The following is a 17141-nucleotide window of genomic DNA, read 5'->3' on the forward strand; positions in this document are numbered from 1 at the left end:
CGCGGTGGCTGCCGGAAGCAATTCCGAGGTGGTTTCCGGGATCGCGGTGATGTGGCCCCCCCGTCTCCCTCCCCTTCCAGAGATGTCGGAAGAAGTCCGACAGAAAAAATTGGCGGAGGCCAGGAAAAAGGTAAAAGGTGCCGAGTCGTGGCTCCCCGACTTAGCCCAAGGTCCCTTGACGGCCGGATCGTGGTCAGAGTCTGTGCTGCCTCTAGAGGCACACGGGACCAGACCCCGGGCGCCCCTAGGCGTCCCCCCCGAAAGTCTGCTCACCAGCCCCGCCCCCCACCCCCCCTACCCCCGGCAGCTCAGCTCCCGCCCTCGCTTGTCCGCCCCGGGTGACTTTGGGCTGGTGACCCCCGAGGTTCCCGGCTCCAGGCTCGGCCGTCGCCTCCTGCCGCCCAGAACCGGACCTCCTGGGCTCCCTGGGCTCCCAGGGCTTCCTATCTCCAGGGACCCGGATCCGGGCCCAGCGCTCCCTTCCCCCAGCGCGGAGCGGCGACTCGGGCGTCGGTTGGGAGGAGTGGAATGTAGTTATGCCACAATCCCCCTGGAAACTGTCATTATCGCCCTGAGCCCCGTGTTTGATATTGCGACCCAGCCTCCTCGTGTTTTCATCCCCTTTCCGGTTCTCTGGTCACGGCCCAAATTCCCAGCTTCAAGGGGACTCGGGACTAGGGGACTTAGGTCAGAGAGGTTTCAGGCTCCCTTACTCTAGACTGTACGTCACCCATAGACATTGGGAGCGTGAAAAGCCTGCATTGCACGGGTGAGCTGAAACTGACCATATCTCTGGGTGTCAGTGGGGAGAACGTGTTTTGTTTTGTTTGGTTTTCTCCCAGGTTTCTACTCTCCAGAGAGACTTTGAAATTTTTAATCTGAATTCTCGTAACTGGTGTTCTAATTTCCTATGATTCTGGAATCAGATTGGCCCTCAGCGCTCTTTGGAGTGAGACCGGCTTATCCCCTGTGGAGCTCTGCACTTCACAGCTGGCAGTCCTTCCCAGGTCTCCTCTCTACAGGGATGCTGGAGTGCCACCGGAGAAAGCACCAGCTTTGCTGGATTCCCTTGAGAGAGAAAAGGCCTTTTATGTTAATATACTTAGGGATGACATTTGCATAGATCTGTAAGATTACAATAGACTTCTCTGAAACGGTGCTTGGGTTGTCTTACTTCTGTCACCACCCCAGATTCTCTAGGGTTGCGCCTTCACTGCCTTCTGCCATTAAGCCACATTGATGGAGAAGTTTGAGAAGCAGTGGTGTACATCTCCAACAGATGCATAAAGAAGGGCCCTTAAGTCTGATCACTTAAATGTTAACCCCTTCTACCTCTGGTTTTGTCCCCTGGAAGCTACTGCTTTATGGCATAACGCCCAGAACTCAGAGCCAGAAGACTTAGTTGAAATGCTATTACTGCCATTTTTAAAAAGCTTTGTTATCAGTCCATTTCTTCAGTCCTTAGGTAAGAATTGCAACACCTTGTAGGGTTGTTGTGGCATTAAATCAGATGGCGAATATGAATATTTTTTAAACTGTAAGATGTAAATCCCCGGGTTTGTAGTTGTCAGGGGTCTCACCGCTTTTCCTTTTTGCAGTTGAGAGAATTCCAGCAGCAGCGAGGCCTTGGCGCTCCTTCAGGAGCTAAGAAGAAAAAGAAGGTTAAAAATGGCAGTAGCCCCGAGACAGCCACTTCTGATGGTCACTCGCCTGAGGATGTGAGTCCTGGCTTCCGGGGGGAGGGGTGCTCAGGGGGCAGTAGAGGGTGGAGGTTAAGGTTGTGGAAGAAGATTTCAGTACTGGTTAAGAATTCTGGGTTTGAATTCTTTTTATTTTTAAATTAATTTTTATTGTTGAGGGTATTACAGATGTCCCCCACCCCCACCCCCCTTTTTTTAAATTCTCACTCAAGGACATGCTTAGAGCGAGGAAGGGAGAGAGAGAGAGAGAGAGAGAGAGAGAGAGAGAGAGAGAGAGAGAGAGACAGACATCTATTGGTTGCTTTCTGTATGTGCCCCAATCAGGGATCGAACCAGCAACCCAGGTATGTGCCCTGACCGGGAATGGGACTTGCAAGCTTCCATTGCACAGGACCATGCTCAACCAACTGAGCCACTATGGCCGGGCTTGAATTCTTAATTCTACCCCTCCCTCTGCTAGGAATATGGCTTGGGGCAAATTGTTTAAGCTATTTGGGCCTTTGTTTTCACATCAGTAAAATCAGGATAATATTGTGAAGTTTAAATGACATTGTTGTTTTTATATTAATCCCTTAATACAGGGCCTGGTGTGGGGTAAATATCCAATAAAGGGTAGTTGCTATTGGTCCTGCTTATCTGGTGGCTTTTCTCATCCCCAGTCTCCAGGGGTAGCCAGGCTGTGAGAACAGCCAGCAAAAGAGCCCCCCAGGGCATGGTGAGGAGGGCCTCGGGGTACGGTGAGGAGAGCCCCGGGGTACGGTGAGGAGAGCCCCAGGCACTGGATTAGGAATTTTGAGCCCGCCTCTGGGCAGCCTCAGGAAAATCACTTCCTCCGCCTGGCCTCAGTTTCCTCATTTGTGAGATGATATTATTGGATCAGATTAGTGTCTTTCAAACTTATTTTTAGCTGTAATCCCTTTTGTTCATCAACCCTTTACTTGGAAGCCTGGTTTTTAAAGTGGAGGTGGGGTCTGGAGCCCTGCCAGATTGGTCCCTAGCATCCTGGGCCTGAGAAGAGGGTCTGATGGGCGTACTCAGAGCTGCACTGGTCAGGTGACTCCACTCTATGTGACTGCATCGCTCGGGGGGCTTGTCCATCCGTTCATTTGCGTTGATTTCTGCCTGTGGCAAGGCAGCAAGTGTCTGTCTGGAAAGATGGCACCGGCCATGGTATTGATCCCCTTCTCTCTTCTCTAGCATTGAATTCCCCCGAACCCATCTCTTCTTCCTTCCCTGACTCTCTCGCCTCTCTCTAAGCCACTTTTCCATTTCTCCCCCTACCCTTGTTTTTGCCTTTTCGCTTCCTGTAGATTCAGGATATTCTGAAGGTGTTGGTGTCCGACCTTAACCATTCCAATGGGGTAGCGCTCTCCCCATTGGACGATTGGAAGGTGAGGCAGTGCGGAGACCCCTCTCGGGCTTGTTCTCTCCCCGCTGTGCATGTCCCCGAGGCTTCTCTGGTTTGGGGGGTTCTTTAAACTCTGGCTTATTTTTATGTTGCTATCATTAGCCCTCGGCCTGTTCGTGTCTGCTTTTTCACCTGCTTGGTTGGTTGGGTTTGTTTTCTTCCCCCACCTCTTTTATCCTCTTGGAGCAGGTGAGATGCACCTTGAAGGTTAAAGGTAATTTGGGAATAGCTTCCAGAACAGGTGTGTGGGGTTCGAGTTTTTTGAACCTCACGTGTTTGAATGGCCAGTGGTGCTCTCATACTAAGAGGTTAAATAAAACCAAACCTTCAGGTCTTGCCCTGTGGGCATCTGTCCCCAAAAGAGCAATAGACTGCAGAGCAGTTTGTAATTTTTCAAGTAGATTAATTTTGGTTTGAGAGTCAGCTATCTAGGGTTAAGAGAAAGGGAGTAAAAGTCAAATATGGACACAACCATATTCAGTGGGCCCCGGAGAAGATAGGGGAGGAACCAGGTCGAATGCCCACTGAGGGAGGCAGGCTGTGCTGAAAGGGGCAAGATAGAATGTGGCAACATTCCACATGCTCAGCTGAGAAGAAGTTGGTTTTACATGGACTTGAGGCTGGAGGGGGTGGCATTTGAGTCTGGTTTGAAGATCAGAGGTGGGTAACATCCGTCCATATGGAGAAGGGAGCATGGAAGTTCCTGGCCAAGGGCGTGGTCCAGGTAACGGCCAGGATTATGAGCTCACAGAGCACATTCCAGAAAGGCGGGCAGCCTGGTGTGTGCCGGGCCAGGAGGTGACGTTCTCCGGGTGTGATGTTGGCACTTCCTCCTTAATTAACTTCCTGGGGGCCCTCTGCCAGGCCAGAGGAGTGGGGCTGAAATGGGGCCAGGTCCTGTTGGAGGGGGCATGGGTGGAGGCTGGGACTAGCCCTGCTGGCTGGTGTTAGAGTATTTCAGTCATCGGGACTACCACACCTAGTCGGTCAGGTCTCTCCAGGTGCTGTGACTCACCTTGTCACTCCAGTGGCATGGGGAGGGCAGCACAGGCCTAAAGGAATTCTCACACTAATGATCTGTGCCGTGTCCTTCTGTCCTTCTGAAATGAGGATGCAGATTCCCATAGTCTCTTCTTGCTTTTTTTGGTGTGTGTTTTTAAAATATTTTTATTGATTTCAGAGAGGAAGGGAGAGGGAGGGAGAGAAACATCGATGATGAGAGAGAATCATTGATTGGCTGCTTCCTGCATGCCCCCTAATAGGTATGGAGCCTGCAACATGGGCATGTGCCCTTGACCGGAATCTCTTCAGTCCACAGGCCAACGCTCTATCCACTGAGCCAAACCAGCTAGGGCTTCTTGTTTTTAAATCCTCTCTTTATCAATAACTGTTTCCCACTTAAGTTTTCTACTCCCGTCATGCAGGCCTGTGATTGCAGTATCTGGGCAGAAATATAGCATTTCCAGAAAGGGGGAATAGTGGAGAAATAAAAAATAGTTTTTTTAATGGAATGGGACATTTGAGGGGAGTAGATAATTTTTAATTTATTTTTAGACAGAAGAAGGGAGAGAGAGAGAAAAAACATCTATGTGAGAGCCAAATACCTATCGGCTGCCTCCTGGATGCCCTCCACTGGGGATCGAGCCCAAAACCCAGGCATGTGCCCTGACCCGGAATCAAACCCACAACCCTTCAGTGCATGGGACCATGCTCAACCAACTGAGCGTATTTTTTTATAAGTATGGACTTAGAACTCCATACTTAGCTATAAGACTTAAAATTGTGAAATAACTTGGTTGCTCACAAATAGTCATGTTTACTAGTATATATTTAAGTCTTTAGAAAAGTACTTTTCCCCCTTCTGAGCTTTTTTGTGTCTAATGCTAGGATGAGTGGGAATCCAAGATGCCAGGAGGGACCTAGAGCTTGCTGGGGCCCATGGCTGGGAGGGTGCCCACCTCCCCCAAAGTCTTCTGTCTGGTCAGCTCAGAACCCCTGCTCTTACCTATTAGAGTCAGTTGTACAGGTTGGCAAGGCAACACCAGGTTCCAGGGCCAAAGGTCACAGAGTGGACAGTAATGCAAATAATGCGACTCCACCGCAGCTCCTCCAGGTTCTGCAGCACTTGCTCTAAGGAGGGTGGTAGATTGGGACTTTCGGAGGCCAGAGCTGAGGGGTCCAGAGAGCAGGCACAACTCCCCCCGCCCCACAGGTGCAGCCTCCTCCTCTGGGACCCAGCTTCGCCGGACAGCTCATGGCTCCCTAGCACTGTCCTTCGTCAAGCTTCAGCTTGTCACCCATCTTCCTGTCTCTCTGCCCATCTGGCCTGTTGGATGTTAGCTCTCTAGAGCCAGAGTCTTGGACCAGGTGTCAGGCCTGAGCCTGAAGAGAGGCTGGGGGGGCGCTGGTCGAGCAGGTGGGGCCAGTTGGGGAAGAGAGAGCGGCTTCTCCATGGCTCCTGGTCAGTCCTGGCTGCTGTTTGGGAAGCCCAGTCCGCGGGTAGATATCTTACCTCTGCTTTCTCAGGTGGCTTCTTGGTTAGGTGGTTGTGTTGGAGCTAGGAGGTTGGGGTGGGGTTACTGTTTACCCCAGGAACAGGGAGAGGCTTCTAGTTGGAAAGCTTTGTTCCTGGAAAAGACCTGAGTCAGGCAAACGCAGCCAGTGGTTGGTGGGAGGAGGAGGGGGGGAGGAGAGGAGAGTGAGAGGAAAGCTGTGCTGCCAGCTGTTGATCCGCTGCTTCATCACTGTGCCCTCTGCCCAGCAGGGGCCCAGGGTGAGGGTCCCTGAGGCACAGGCAGGCTCTCCCTTCTCCCTGGTTGGCACGCCTTCCTTCCACCTGCTGTGGCTGCCACAGGTCAGAGCCTGGTACTGTCTTGCTGCGCTCCAGGGGAACAAGGCCCCTGTGTTCTTGAAAGTCTTGCAGTCCTGCTTTGAGCTCTGGCCGGCCAGAAGGCTGCAGAGTGGCCCAAGCCCTGGGCCAGCCATGGCCACACCCCAGAGTGGCTCCCAGCATGTGTGACTGTCACTCTGTTGCAGCAACACCTGTCCTACCTGCTCCGCACCCCCGCATCCATGGCAGCGAGAAGCCTTTCCCGCGTGTCCCCTAACCCCCTGCTCTTTTCTGTGCTAGGCGCCCAGAGACCACACGGCCCCTGCGGCTCTGCCTGCGGATGACACCATGTCCCCTGGCGGTGTCCTCTCCCCCAGTGCTGCTTCATCAGCTCAGGTTCGTGCCTCTTCCCGCTTCGCCCGCGGCCCCTCTGCGTTCACCCCTCTTCCTTCCCAGAGGGCTGGGCCCTCGGATCTTCCCTCCTTTCTTCAGGCGGCTCGGTTCCAGGAGCCCAGCGCCCTTCCTGAGGACTAGGGTGGGGGAGGCCAAGGCCAGGTTTCCCTTCAGTGTTGGGGAGCTGGCAGGTTGTCAGAATGAGCTTGGCTCACCTCACCCCGGGGTTGTTCTCACCTCATGCGTTTCTTCCCAAACAGAATTATGATCCTGAAAATGTTCCCTTTGTCCTGTCTGAAAGCACGTGAGTGTCTCCTATGGGGGCAGCAGTTGCTAGGCTGAGGGAGTCGGGGCAGGCCACTGCCCATGACCCCTTCTTTCCCATCGAGCCTCCTGCACCCCTGACTCCTGTGTTCACCCCCAGATTCTCTTCTACTGAGAGCCTGCGTCAGCTTTCCCAGCAGCTCAACGGTCTCGTATGTGAGGTACCCCAGAAACTGGAGCCCAGAGGGAGCTGGAGTGGGGAGGAGAAACTGACAGAAATGGAGGCAGAGGTTCCCACGAGGGAGGGAGGATGCTGGGAGCAGGCCCGCAGCTGGGTGAGGTTGAGCTAGGCGTTCCTTCGCTGAGCCTCTTCTCTGAAGGAGTGGGACCACGAGGTCAGTTACATCCTTTTATCCTGCTGCAGGAAGCACAGGAGGAGAGCTGCTGGGGAGGGTGGGTTGAGGGGGAGAGAAGAACCAGGAGAGGTTGGCACAAAGGGGTTATGGGAGGAGGGGGCCAACTTAGGAGGCAGAAAAGGAAATTTTGCCAGTTGCCGGGGAAGACAGGAAGTCGGAGGCTTAGGCATGGAGAGGGCCAGAGAGCATCTCCATGTGAGCTCTTTCATCTCTCCTAGTCTGCGTCCTTCGTCAATGGGGAGGGACTAGCATCTTCTGCTAATATAAAGGCTCTGGAGGTGAGTGGCCCTGGACTGTGGCCCAGTGACCCTGCAGGCCAGCCTCCGGACCCCAACGGAGGGGGCTGGGTGCCCTGCTGCCAGCTGAGACCGCCCGGATACCCCCAGCCCTAATGATTGCTCTCTCTACCTCTCCCCCCACCCTCCTCCAACTCCTCCTCTCTGCATGCGCCTCAGAGCCGGTACCAAGAACTATCCCTAGCCCTGGATTCCAGCAATCTAACAAACAAACAACTCAGTAGCGAGATAGAGGAATTGGTAAGAGTCCAGTGGGGGCCCCTGATGCCACGCTGCCAATCTGGGGCTCTGGAGAAAGGGGCCGGGAGCCCGAGTGCCAAGGGAGAATGGGGTGCGGGGGCCTAGGCCTCAGCTGGAGGGACCCCCGAGTGCGGAGCATGTGGCATGGCTCTTTCTGTGGCTGCTCTCTGTCCTCCGTACACCACTGCTTGTCAAACCTTCTGCACACTTGCCCTGGGGGCACTATTTCTCTAGGGAAAGAACTAGCTTGACTGTTGTTCTGGCCCTGACTCTGCCCCTAATTTGCTCTGTCTTTGACCTTGAACAAGTCACTTCTCTGTGGACTTCAGTGTCCTGAGGGTGTAGAAGTAGAGGGTATGGAAAGGTCCTTTTCATTCCTATATCTCTGCTATTGAGGACAGAGCCTGTCCCGTGGTGTGTACTCAGTAATATTCATTGAGTGAGTGAATGAATGACTGACTGAATGCCCTCGTCCACACCACAAGCTGGCAGGGTGTCTTTCCCTCTCAAAGCCCATTGCTAGAGTTTTATGTCATTGTCCACTCAGGAATCCAGGGAACAGAACCACCCTAGACCCAAAGTCTCCTTGCTTGGGAGCTTTGAAGTCTCCCTTTAAAAGCCATTCCTGGTCCCTGTCCACCCCTCCTTGGTCCGGGGAGCATAGTAAAGGGGATATAACCTCAGTCGCCTTCCTTTGACTCTTTCCACAGAAACGGCAGAACCAGGAAATTGCAGATCAGCTAGAAAAAGTAATTGATTTCTTTGTCTACTCATTACACGGCTGAGGGGCTGGAGGAGGACTCAGCCTGGAAAAATAAAGGGCCCCCCTCCCTCCCCCGCTCCTGCCCCCGACCAGCCTGGCCTCATTGGGGGGCTTGTCCTGGGCCAGCGGTGGCATTCTGGAGCATGGGCTTTGCTGTTTCATTCCTCCTCCCAGTAAGAGGCGTTTCCTCTCTCCCCGCAGGAGAAGCAGGAATATAAGCAAAAGCTTGCGAAGGAACAAGGGGCGCTGAGAGAGCAGCTGCAGGTGAGCCGGCTGGAGCGTGCTCGTCGTGTCCCCCAGGTGTGTGTTTCCCTCTTGCTCAGCGCTTGTCTGGCTTTTCTCCCAAAGATTCACATCCAGACCATAGGGATCCTCGTGTCTGAGAAGACAGAGTTACAGACCGCGCTGGCCCACACTCAGCAAGCAGCCAGGCAAAAAACAGGTGCGAGTCTACGCCTGTCCTGCCTCCTGCTTCAGCCCGGCACACGGGCGGGCTGAGGGGCCATCCTTCTTTGGACTTGTTTGTCCTTCCAGGAGAGGCGGAGGATCTCGCTGGGCTCCTGCAGTCTTCCCAGCAGCGCGTTGGAGATCTGGAGCGGACGCTGTGTGCCGTCTCCACGCAGCAGAAGCAGGCGGACAGGGTGAGCCCAGCAGCCCACCAGCCACTGGAGGCGCAGCGTCTCCGAGGCGGGAGTGAGCCTCAAGTTCCCTTTTTTTAAAGAAAAAAGTTCTTTTTTTCTTTTTTAAAAATCTTCACCCCAGGATATGTTTTCCAATTTATTTTAGAGAGAGAGGAAGGGAGAGGGAGAGAAACATTGATTGGTTGCCTCCTATATATGTGCCTGCCTAAGGGATCAAACCCGCAACCTGGGTATGTGTCCTGACCAGGAATCAAACCTGCAACCCTCTGTGCACAGGACGGTGTTCCAGCCAACTGAGCACACTGGCCACGGCCCACGGTCCCTTCTTCAGCGTGGAGTGTGCTGCCAGCAGGCAGCCGGGCCATTTCCCACGGCTTTACAGTTGTGCGGGTTGTTAGAAGCAGCCTGTGGATGAGGTGGTTGCTGTGGTTGTTGGGAGTGTACTGTCCAGAGCGAGCCCTGGATATAGAGCCCAGAGCCTGCGTGCCAGCCCTGCCCGTAACTGGCAGCGGGCCTTGGCCAAGTCCTAGGCACAGAACAGTATTTTTAATGTGTTACCCCGTGTGTAGAAAGGGGAGAAGTGTGTGTGTGATGTAAGTCATGTCTGAAAGGACTCATAAAATCCCAGGGGGAGAGGAACAGGGTGGCTGGGAGACTTGTCACTTCTGTGCCTTTTGAGTTTGGGGCTGAGTCAGTATCATGCATTAAAAAAATGAAAGATTACAATAAAAATTTAACCCCCCCCCCATATTGTGCTCCACCCCCAGACCTGAGTGTTCAGTCATAACTCTTAAGTGATTTTAGGCAAGTGAGTTACCCTCTGATGCTCCGTGTTGCTCACCTGTAAAACGGGAACAATAACAGTAACTGCTTCCTGTGGTGATTGTGAGGGTTCACAGGGTTAGCACAGTGCTGGGTCAAGTGCTCCATAGGGTGCAGCGTGACGAGGCTGATAGTGGTGACAGCAGCACTGACGCTCTCCTGGGCCTCCGTCGGCCAGCTGTGACGCTCTCTGCCTGCCTCTTCCACCCTCACCCAGTTCTCACTAAGCGAACGGGAACATGGGCTCGGAAGTGCTTTGGGAAAATGTAGTGCGACTCCATGCGAGAAAGTGTTGCTGTTACTCTTCGTCTGCCAGCCCACCTGACCCCACCTTTCTATGTTTGCAGCACAACAAAGAACTCACCAAAAACCGTGATGCCCTAAAGCTGGAGTTATACAAGAACAAGTAGGATGGGGTGGGGGGTGGGAGGGGGCAGGGGGCCTGGGCTGGGTGGTGTGCTGGGAAGCGGGAGGGATATGAGTAGCATGGCGAGGAGGTGGTCCAGGTTGGACACGTGCAGCCTGCTCTAGTCCTTGCTGTGCTGACTCATGCTTAACCTCATGCAGCTCATGTCCTTTTCTCTGGCCGGTCACTTGTGACTCTTGATCCTGGGGTCCCTTCCCATGCCACTAGTCTGCGGTTCTATGGTGAGGGCGGGGGGTTGATGCCACGGTGATCCTTTCTGTTCTTAATTCATGCCTTTCTTCACTGCCTCTGGCCACAGCAAAACGAATGAAGACCTGAAGCAGGAGAACTCGGAACTGCAGGAGAAGCTTCGGGTCTTGGTGACCGACAAAGAGGCCTCGCAGCTCAGGGTGGAAGAGCTGCAAAAGAAGCTGGAGATGTCGGAGCTGCTGCTACAGCAAGTGAGGGCCTGGGCCCAGGGAGCCCCGGCCCCCTCCAGCTGGGGCCAGGCCTCTGCGGTCATTGTGGGTGACCCCGAGCCAGGAGCTGGAAAACTTGGATCCTTGTTCTGGTCCTGCCATAGAATCCTCTAGATTCTGATAAAAATCTACAACTTGGGGCCCTGCCCTGAACTGTGGAATCAGAATCTCAGGGTTTAGGGATTTTTCATTTTTGTTTTTAAAAGCATCCTGATTGAAAACCATTGTTTTATAGATGACATTGATCAGGCTGGCCCCTGAGTCTGTTTTCTTCCTTTTGGGGGACCGAGCCACCAGGTAGTCAGGGTGCCCAGGTCAGAGAGCTCCTCTTCATTTTCTCCACGCTGAGCAATACTCTGCCTTCATGGAACTAGCTTCCTTCCACTGGGGTCTGTCTGCCCTCCGGAGCAACACAGGAAAAGTCTCACCTCTTTCCCAAGACAGACCTGCAGACACTTTGAAAGGGGGTGTGTGTGCGTTCCGTCTTCCCTAAAAGACCTTTTCTGAGCTAAATACCCTCCTGATTGCAGTCTCCTGAATGTGACCTGGTTGTCAGGGACCCCAGAGTGAAACACCATTCTTCAAATTTGGTCTGGCCTGGGCAGCCAGCAGACTGCCTGTTCCCAAGATAGGCAGTCTAGCAAGTGGCCGGCTGGAGAGATGAGAAGTTAGAGCCTCAGGGTGCTCTGAAGTTCAGATGGCTGCTCATACTTTTGACCCAACCACTCCATCTTGAGGGCCAGCCCCATGTGTAATCTCACTCGCTATAGCCATCTAAAAGGCCCTCAGGAAGGGTATGACGAACGTATGCTATATGCATATATTGGACTGCTGTGCAACAGTTACAAAATTAAATATACCTTGTACGCAGCAAAGTGAAAGTAAGTTGCAGAACCATATGTGAATGAATCCCAAGACTACACACCTGGAATAGGCACACCAGATTGGGAGGATTGAATCAGGTGGAAAGGTTGGGAGGACTTCGAACACTCACTGAATAGCTTACAATGCGTATTTAGTAAATACAAACCTATGGACATGGTACTAACAAAATGAGGCTAGAGCTCTTTATTGACCCTGAGTTGTTCAGACCCTTTGGGGAGCATTGTGTGGAACCACCGGGGCTCCCCAGATCTAACCCCATTTTCCACCATCCAGTTTTCCAGTCAGTCTGAAACCCCTGACAGGAAGGAGCAGTTACAGCAGGCGCTGGAGGAGCGGGCGCAGCTGGAGACACATGTGGAGCAGGTGCGGCTTTGCGGAGGGAGGGGTGTGAGGAGAACGACGCCAGGTGCCCAGGAGTGGGAGAGGCTGGTGCCAGCCCCGGCTGACTTCTGCGCCCGTTCCTGCAGCTGAAGGAGTTGCTGAAGCAACTACAGATGGAGAGAGACCAGTACGCAGAGAATCTGAAAGAAGAGAATGCCATCTGGCAACAGAAGATGCAGCAGATGTCAGAGCAGGTGAGAGGACCTCGGCCCCCACCTTAGATAGGCCACTTGCTCTTTCTGGGCATCTGTGAAATGGGAATCATATCACTGGTGTGTGCAGGTAGATGTGTATGTGTTTTTTTAATTTTTTAAAATTTTATTAATTTGAGAGAGAGCGAGAGAGACACTGATTTCCACTTATTTAGGCACAATTGGTTGATTCTTATATGTGCCCTGACCGGGGACAGAACCCACAATGTTGGCTCATGGGGTCAATGCTCTGACCAGCAGCCACCCAGCCAGGGCTGGTGTGTGTTTTGTAGGTGGGGGCAGAGAGGGAGATGGTCGCGTGGCCACCGCTCCATCCCCTCCCTCCATACTCTCCGTGCTTTGGGCAGGTGTGCAAGCTGAGGGAGGAGAAGGAGCAGAGCGTGAGTCAGGTGCAGGAGCTGGAGACCAGCTTGGCCGAACTGAGGAATCAGATAGGTAAGCTGAGGCTGGAGTGATCTGGGGGCAGGGCTCATGTCGGGGAGCCCGAGAGGCTGGCTAGAATGCCCCCGAGGAGGGGGGCGGATGGAAGGACATTGTGGCACAGGGAAAGAGGTGTGTACCAGGAGCTGACAAGTCTTGCAATCTCTCTGAGCCTCACTGTCTCCATCTGAAAAAGGGTGGAGTGTGCACTGTCAACCCAGAGTTGTCTTGAGCATGAAAATGTAGAGAACTAACGCCATTGAAAGTATCTTGAAAGATTGAACATCATAGGAGTGTGGGAATTACTAGCAGGAAGCCAAGATTTGGGGTGAGGAGCCCGAATTAGCTGTGGACCAAGAGGCGAGAGGCCCTTATTGTCTGCTTGCCTCCTCAGCTGTCCCCCCACCCCAGGAGCCCCCGGCAGGGCCCTCGGAGGCGGAAGAGCGGCTACAAGCCAAAGCGGAACAGCTACAGCAGGAACTGGAGGTCCTGACGGGGCAGCTGCGGGCCCAAATTCAGGACAATGAAAGTTTGAGTCGCCTGAATCAGGAGCAGGGGCAGCGGCTGCTGGAGCTGGAGCAGGAGGCCGAGCGCTGGGGCGAGCAGGCGGAGATGCGCAAGCAGATTCTGGAGGACATGCAGAGCGACCGCACCACCATCAGCCGTGCGCTCTCCCAGAACCGCGAGCTCAAGGAGCAGCTGGCTGAGCTGCAGGACAGCTTCGTCAGGCTGGTGCGCAGCCCTGCTTGCCCAGCCTGCCCCCTCCCTTGCGAAGTCCTTTCCTGCAGGGCGAGACACTTAACCCCTCTGGGCCTTTGTTTTCCCACCTTTAAAATGGGGTGGATGGTCCTTATGTGAAATGGAGCCGGTGAAGGCATCCTATGACCCAGGGAGGCCATGTCAGTGAATGTGGGGAAGCGGGGAGTGGGGGGTTCCCTCCTGCTTCTACCCTTTCCTGAGCTGTGTGTGTGTGTTGGGGCGGGGGGGAGGTCATCAAATTCTGGTGTCTCCAGTTGCATTGGGTGGCCACTAATTGCTTCTCTCTGTCCAGACCAACGAGAACATGGAGATCACCAGCACGCTTCAGACGGAGCAGTATGTCAAGAAGGAGCTGGCCAAGAAGCTGGGCCAGCTGCAGGAGAAGCTGGGGGAGCTGAAGGAGACGGTAACGCTGCCCCAGCCGAGAAGGGCTCAGACAGGCACTGGCCCCTGGGGCGGAGGCACTTGGGCAGGAATGAGCTGGGTGCCGGGGCCAGAGCTGAGGCAGCTCCCGCCTGGAGAGACAGGCGGTCCCAGAGTTCTTCAGAGCCTGTGACTGCGTTGCCCTCTGCCCTCTGACCTGTACAGGTGCGTAGCCCTGTGCTGTAGGTCATCTCCAGTGGAGGCATTGAGCTCGCTGAGAGGGGAAGAGATGTGGTATATGGTGGGCGGCTCTTTGCAATCAGCCCTGGCTTCTAACTTCAGCCCCACTAGTCACATCTCTGAGCTCAGTTTCCTTAACTTGAAAGGGAGATTAGCACTTTCCTCATAGCGGTCTGAGGATTAAATGAGAATCATGCATGTAAAGTCTCAGGCATTTAGTGTGCAACTTAGCAGATACTGGTTGGCGCGCTCTGCTTTTCCACAAGCCTGTGGCCTAAAGTGAAAACAGAAAGCAGGTTGTTAGGAGGTATGAGCCTGGGTGAAGGCGGCATGGGACTCTGGACAAGGGAGGCAGTCACTGAGGCCCTGGAGTGAGGAAGCCAGGGGCCTGGGCAGGAGGTCTGTGCTGATCTCAGAATCGGGAAGCAAGCCACCACCTGCCCTCACACCCAGGGTCTTCCCGCAGGTGGAGCTGAAGAGCCAAGAGGCCCAGGGTCTGCAGCAGCAGCGGGACCAGTACGTGAGCTCCCTGCAGCAGTACGTGGCCGCCTACCAGCAGCTGGCCGCGGACAAGGAGGCCCTGCAGAAGCAGGTCCTGGTGCACGCCCAGCTCATGGAGCAGCAGCAGCAGGAGGAAGTGCAGAGCCGGGAGGAGGCCAAGCAGGCCCGCCAAGCGTTGCAGGAGACCCAGGTGAGGGAGTCGGAGTGCTGGGCCGCTGGGCCCTGAGTGGGAAGGCCTGCAACCTGTGTCCCTTCTCACGCTCTTTCCTGGCCCCTTAGGGGCTCCTGGAGGCTGTCAACCAGCAGAACCAGCAGCTACAGGCCCAGCTGAGCCTCATGGCTCTGCCGGGGGAAGGTAATTGAAACTACCCAGAGGGAGGAGCCCGAGCCCGAGGAGGAGGGGACTTTAGCAGCAAAGAGTTGAGTTAGAAGAGACCTTTAGGACAGCGAATCCTTTTCCTCTAGGGTCAGTGAGGCGGGCAGAGCTGGGTCCCGAGCTGTCTTCCTGGGCTGCTCACTGCCCTGCGGGGTTGTCTGAGGCCCTTTGGCTGCCCCCAACAGGAGATGGACTGGATGGAGAGGAGATGGAGGAGGAGGCTCCGCGGCCAAAGCTGAGCATACCGGAGGACCTAAGTAGCCGAGAGGCCATGGTGAGCTGACCTCCCTGCCCTTTTCCTGTCCCACCTTCCTGCCTCCCTCTGAGGTCCCTTCTCACCTCTTGTTTTCTACCCTCGAACTTCTCTTGATTCCCAACCTCCCCTGGGAGCCAGTGGGCAGACACCACCCCCTCCTTGAACCACAGATGTGTCCACAGAGGCCCTGTGATGGGAAGGTCCTCGCTGCCTCCCGCTGTGCTGAGCATTCCCCCGCAAAAGCACACACGCACCTCTTGCCCGCAGGTGGAATTTGTTCACACGGCCTTAGCCAGTGCTGAGGAAGAACGGGCACAGCTGCGTAGGGAGCTGAAGAAGCAAAAGCTGCACTGCCGGCACCTGGCGCAGCTGGCAGCCCCACCCCAGCGCAGGCTAGAGGCGGAGACCCCAGCCCCGGGCACCGAGGGGGACAGTGTGCCTGCGGAGGCCCACCAGGCCCTCCAGGTGGCCATGGACCAGCTGCAGGTGAGGGAGTGTCGCCTGGCCAGGGCCAGGGAGGGTGGGGATGGGCGGGGCAGGTGGCTGCTGAGCCCTGACCCTGCTTTGTGGCTGCAGAGCCGCTTTACCGGGGTCATGCAAGAGAACGTGGATCTGAAGGAGCGGGTTGAGGAGCTGGAGCATCGCTGCATTCAGCTGTCCGGAGAAACAGATACTATTGGTGAGCGGGAAGGCCCGGGCCCGGGGCAGGGAGCAGTATGGTGGGTGGGGATCCCCAGCAGCTGAGCCCTGTCCACCCGCTGCCCTCCCCCCTCTTCGCAGGAGACTACATCACCCTGTATCAGAATCAGAGGGCGGTATTGAAGGAGCGCCACCGGGAGAAGGAGGAGTACATAAGTCGGCTGGCTAAGGACAAGGAGGAGATGAAGGTAGGGCCCTGACCGCCTCTGTGGGCGGGGCCAGGGCCAGGGCCGGGGCGGGCTGCTGAGTGCCTCTCTCTCCAGGTGAAGCTACTGGAGCTGCAGGAGCTGGTGGTGCGCCTGGTTGGTGAGCGCAATGAATGGTATGGCAGGTTCCTGGGGGCTGCCCAGAACCCTGCTGGGGAGCCCACGACAGCACCCCCGGCCCCCCAGGCGACTGGAGCTGCTCTTAGCCAAGGCGGTGAGTAGAGCTCTCAGCGGGTGAGTGGGCAGGTGGGTGGGGGAGAGCGCTCCCAACACTCAGAGCCCTGCCTTCTCCAAAGATCTGCACGAGGTGAGCCTCGCGGACGGCGTGGAGCCGGGCCCTGCTGCACTTGAGAACTCCACCGCCCAGCAGATCATGCAGCTGCTGTGTGAGCTGCAGAGCCCCCAGGAGTACCCAGGCTTGAGCAGAAACCCCTGCATCCCCTTCTTCTACCGGGCCGATAACGATGCTGGGGTGAAGATCATGGTGATCTAGTAACTTGACACTACCCCTGGAGAATTATAATAGGGGCGGCAGGGATGGGGTGCAGGGACTGGATGGGCCACCCAGTCCCTGCACCCCATCCCTGCCGCCCCTATTATTATTATAATGCAAGAATAAACTTATTTATTGATAACATATGACAGAGGAAGGAGGTGGGGATGGGGTTGATTCGACTCTATTTGTTTTATTTCGGAATAAATGGATTTAGCCATACTGCCTTGTGTGTGTGTGTGTGTTTGTTTTTAAAATATGTTCTTAGTGATTTCAGAGAGAGGAAGGGAGAGGGAGAGAAACATCAATGAGAGAAAAACACTGATCGGCTGCCTCCTGCATGGAGCCCACAACCTGGGCATGAGCCCTGACCGGGAATCGAGCCATGACCTGGTTCATAGGTGGACGCTCAGTCACAGCTACGCCAGCCAGGTGCCTTGTGTGTTTCTGTTTCCGGTCACTGGGTCTTGGGTCCTGTGCCTGGTACCGAACAGGCTTCTGCACTGTGTGGAGCCCCAGGGTGTCTGAGCACGCCCAGTGGGGGTGTTGGAGATCTGGACCTGTCATATGCTGCTTGGTAAAGCCTGGGGGACTCCAGGGGTCAGCCACAGGACTCTCAGGGGCAGTCCTGCCTGAACGGCTGACAGACTCAGAAGACTGATCTAACCCTGCAGAGGGAAAGCAGCATCCCA

The 17141-nt window shown here is 55.0% G+C and overlaps 1 protein-coding gene across 3 annotated transcripts; it reads left to right on the forward strand.

Annotated features, from left to right (window-relative positions):
* Position 1: 1 nt before the first annotated feature.
* Positions 2–16480, forward strand: GOLGA2 (golgin A2). Of its 3 annotated transcripts, XM_079790526.1 has the most exons (27): positions 2–130; positions 1599–1718; positions 3011–3091; positions 6239–6334; positions 6592–6635; positions 6756–6816; positions 7230–7289; positions 7467–7547; positions 8258–8296; positions 8512–8574; positions 8659–8752; positions 8845–8951; positions 10121–10179; positions 10499–10640; positions 11817–11906; positions 12011–12118; positions 12484–12571; positions 12951–13288; positions 13608–13721; positions 14385–14609; positions 14699–14774; positions 14981–15069; positions 15319–15537; positions 15628–15730; positions 15832–15938; positions 16014–16170; positions 16253–16480. In XM_079790526.1, exons 1-27 carry the CDS (start codon positions 50–52, stop codon positions 16447–16449), a joined length of 3039 nt encoding a protein of 1012 aa, XP_079646652.1. In that variant the 5' UTR covers positions 2–49; the 3' UTR covers positions 16450–16480. The 3 variants fall into 3 exon arrangements, with proteins under 3 accessions (XP_079646652.1, XP_079646654.1, XP_079646653.1); XM_079790528.1 differs by lacking the exon at positions 7467–7547; XM_079790527.1 differs by lacking the exon at positions 3011–3091.
* The last annotated feature ends 661 nt before the right edge of the window (positions 16481–17141 follow it).

The sequence above is a fragment of the Cnephaeus nilssonii genome, assembly GCF_951640355.1.
Source record: "Cnephaeus nilssonii genome assembly, chromosome: 14".
NCBI classification, from domain to species: domain Eukaryota; kingdom Metazoa; phylum Chordata; class Mammalia; order Chiroptera; family Vespertilionidae; genus Cnephaeus; species Cnephaeus nilssonii.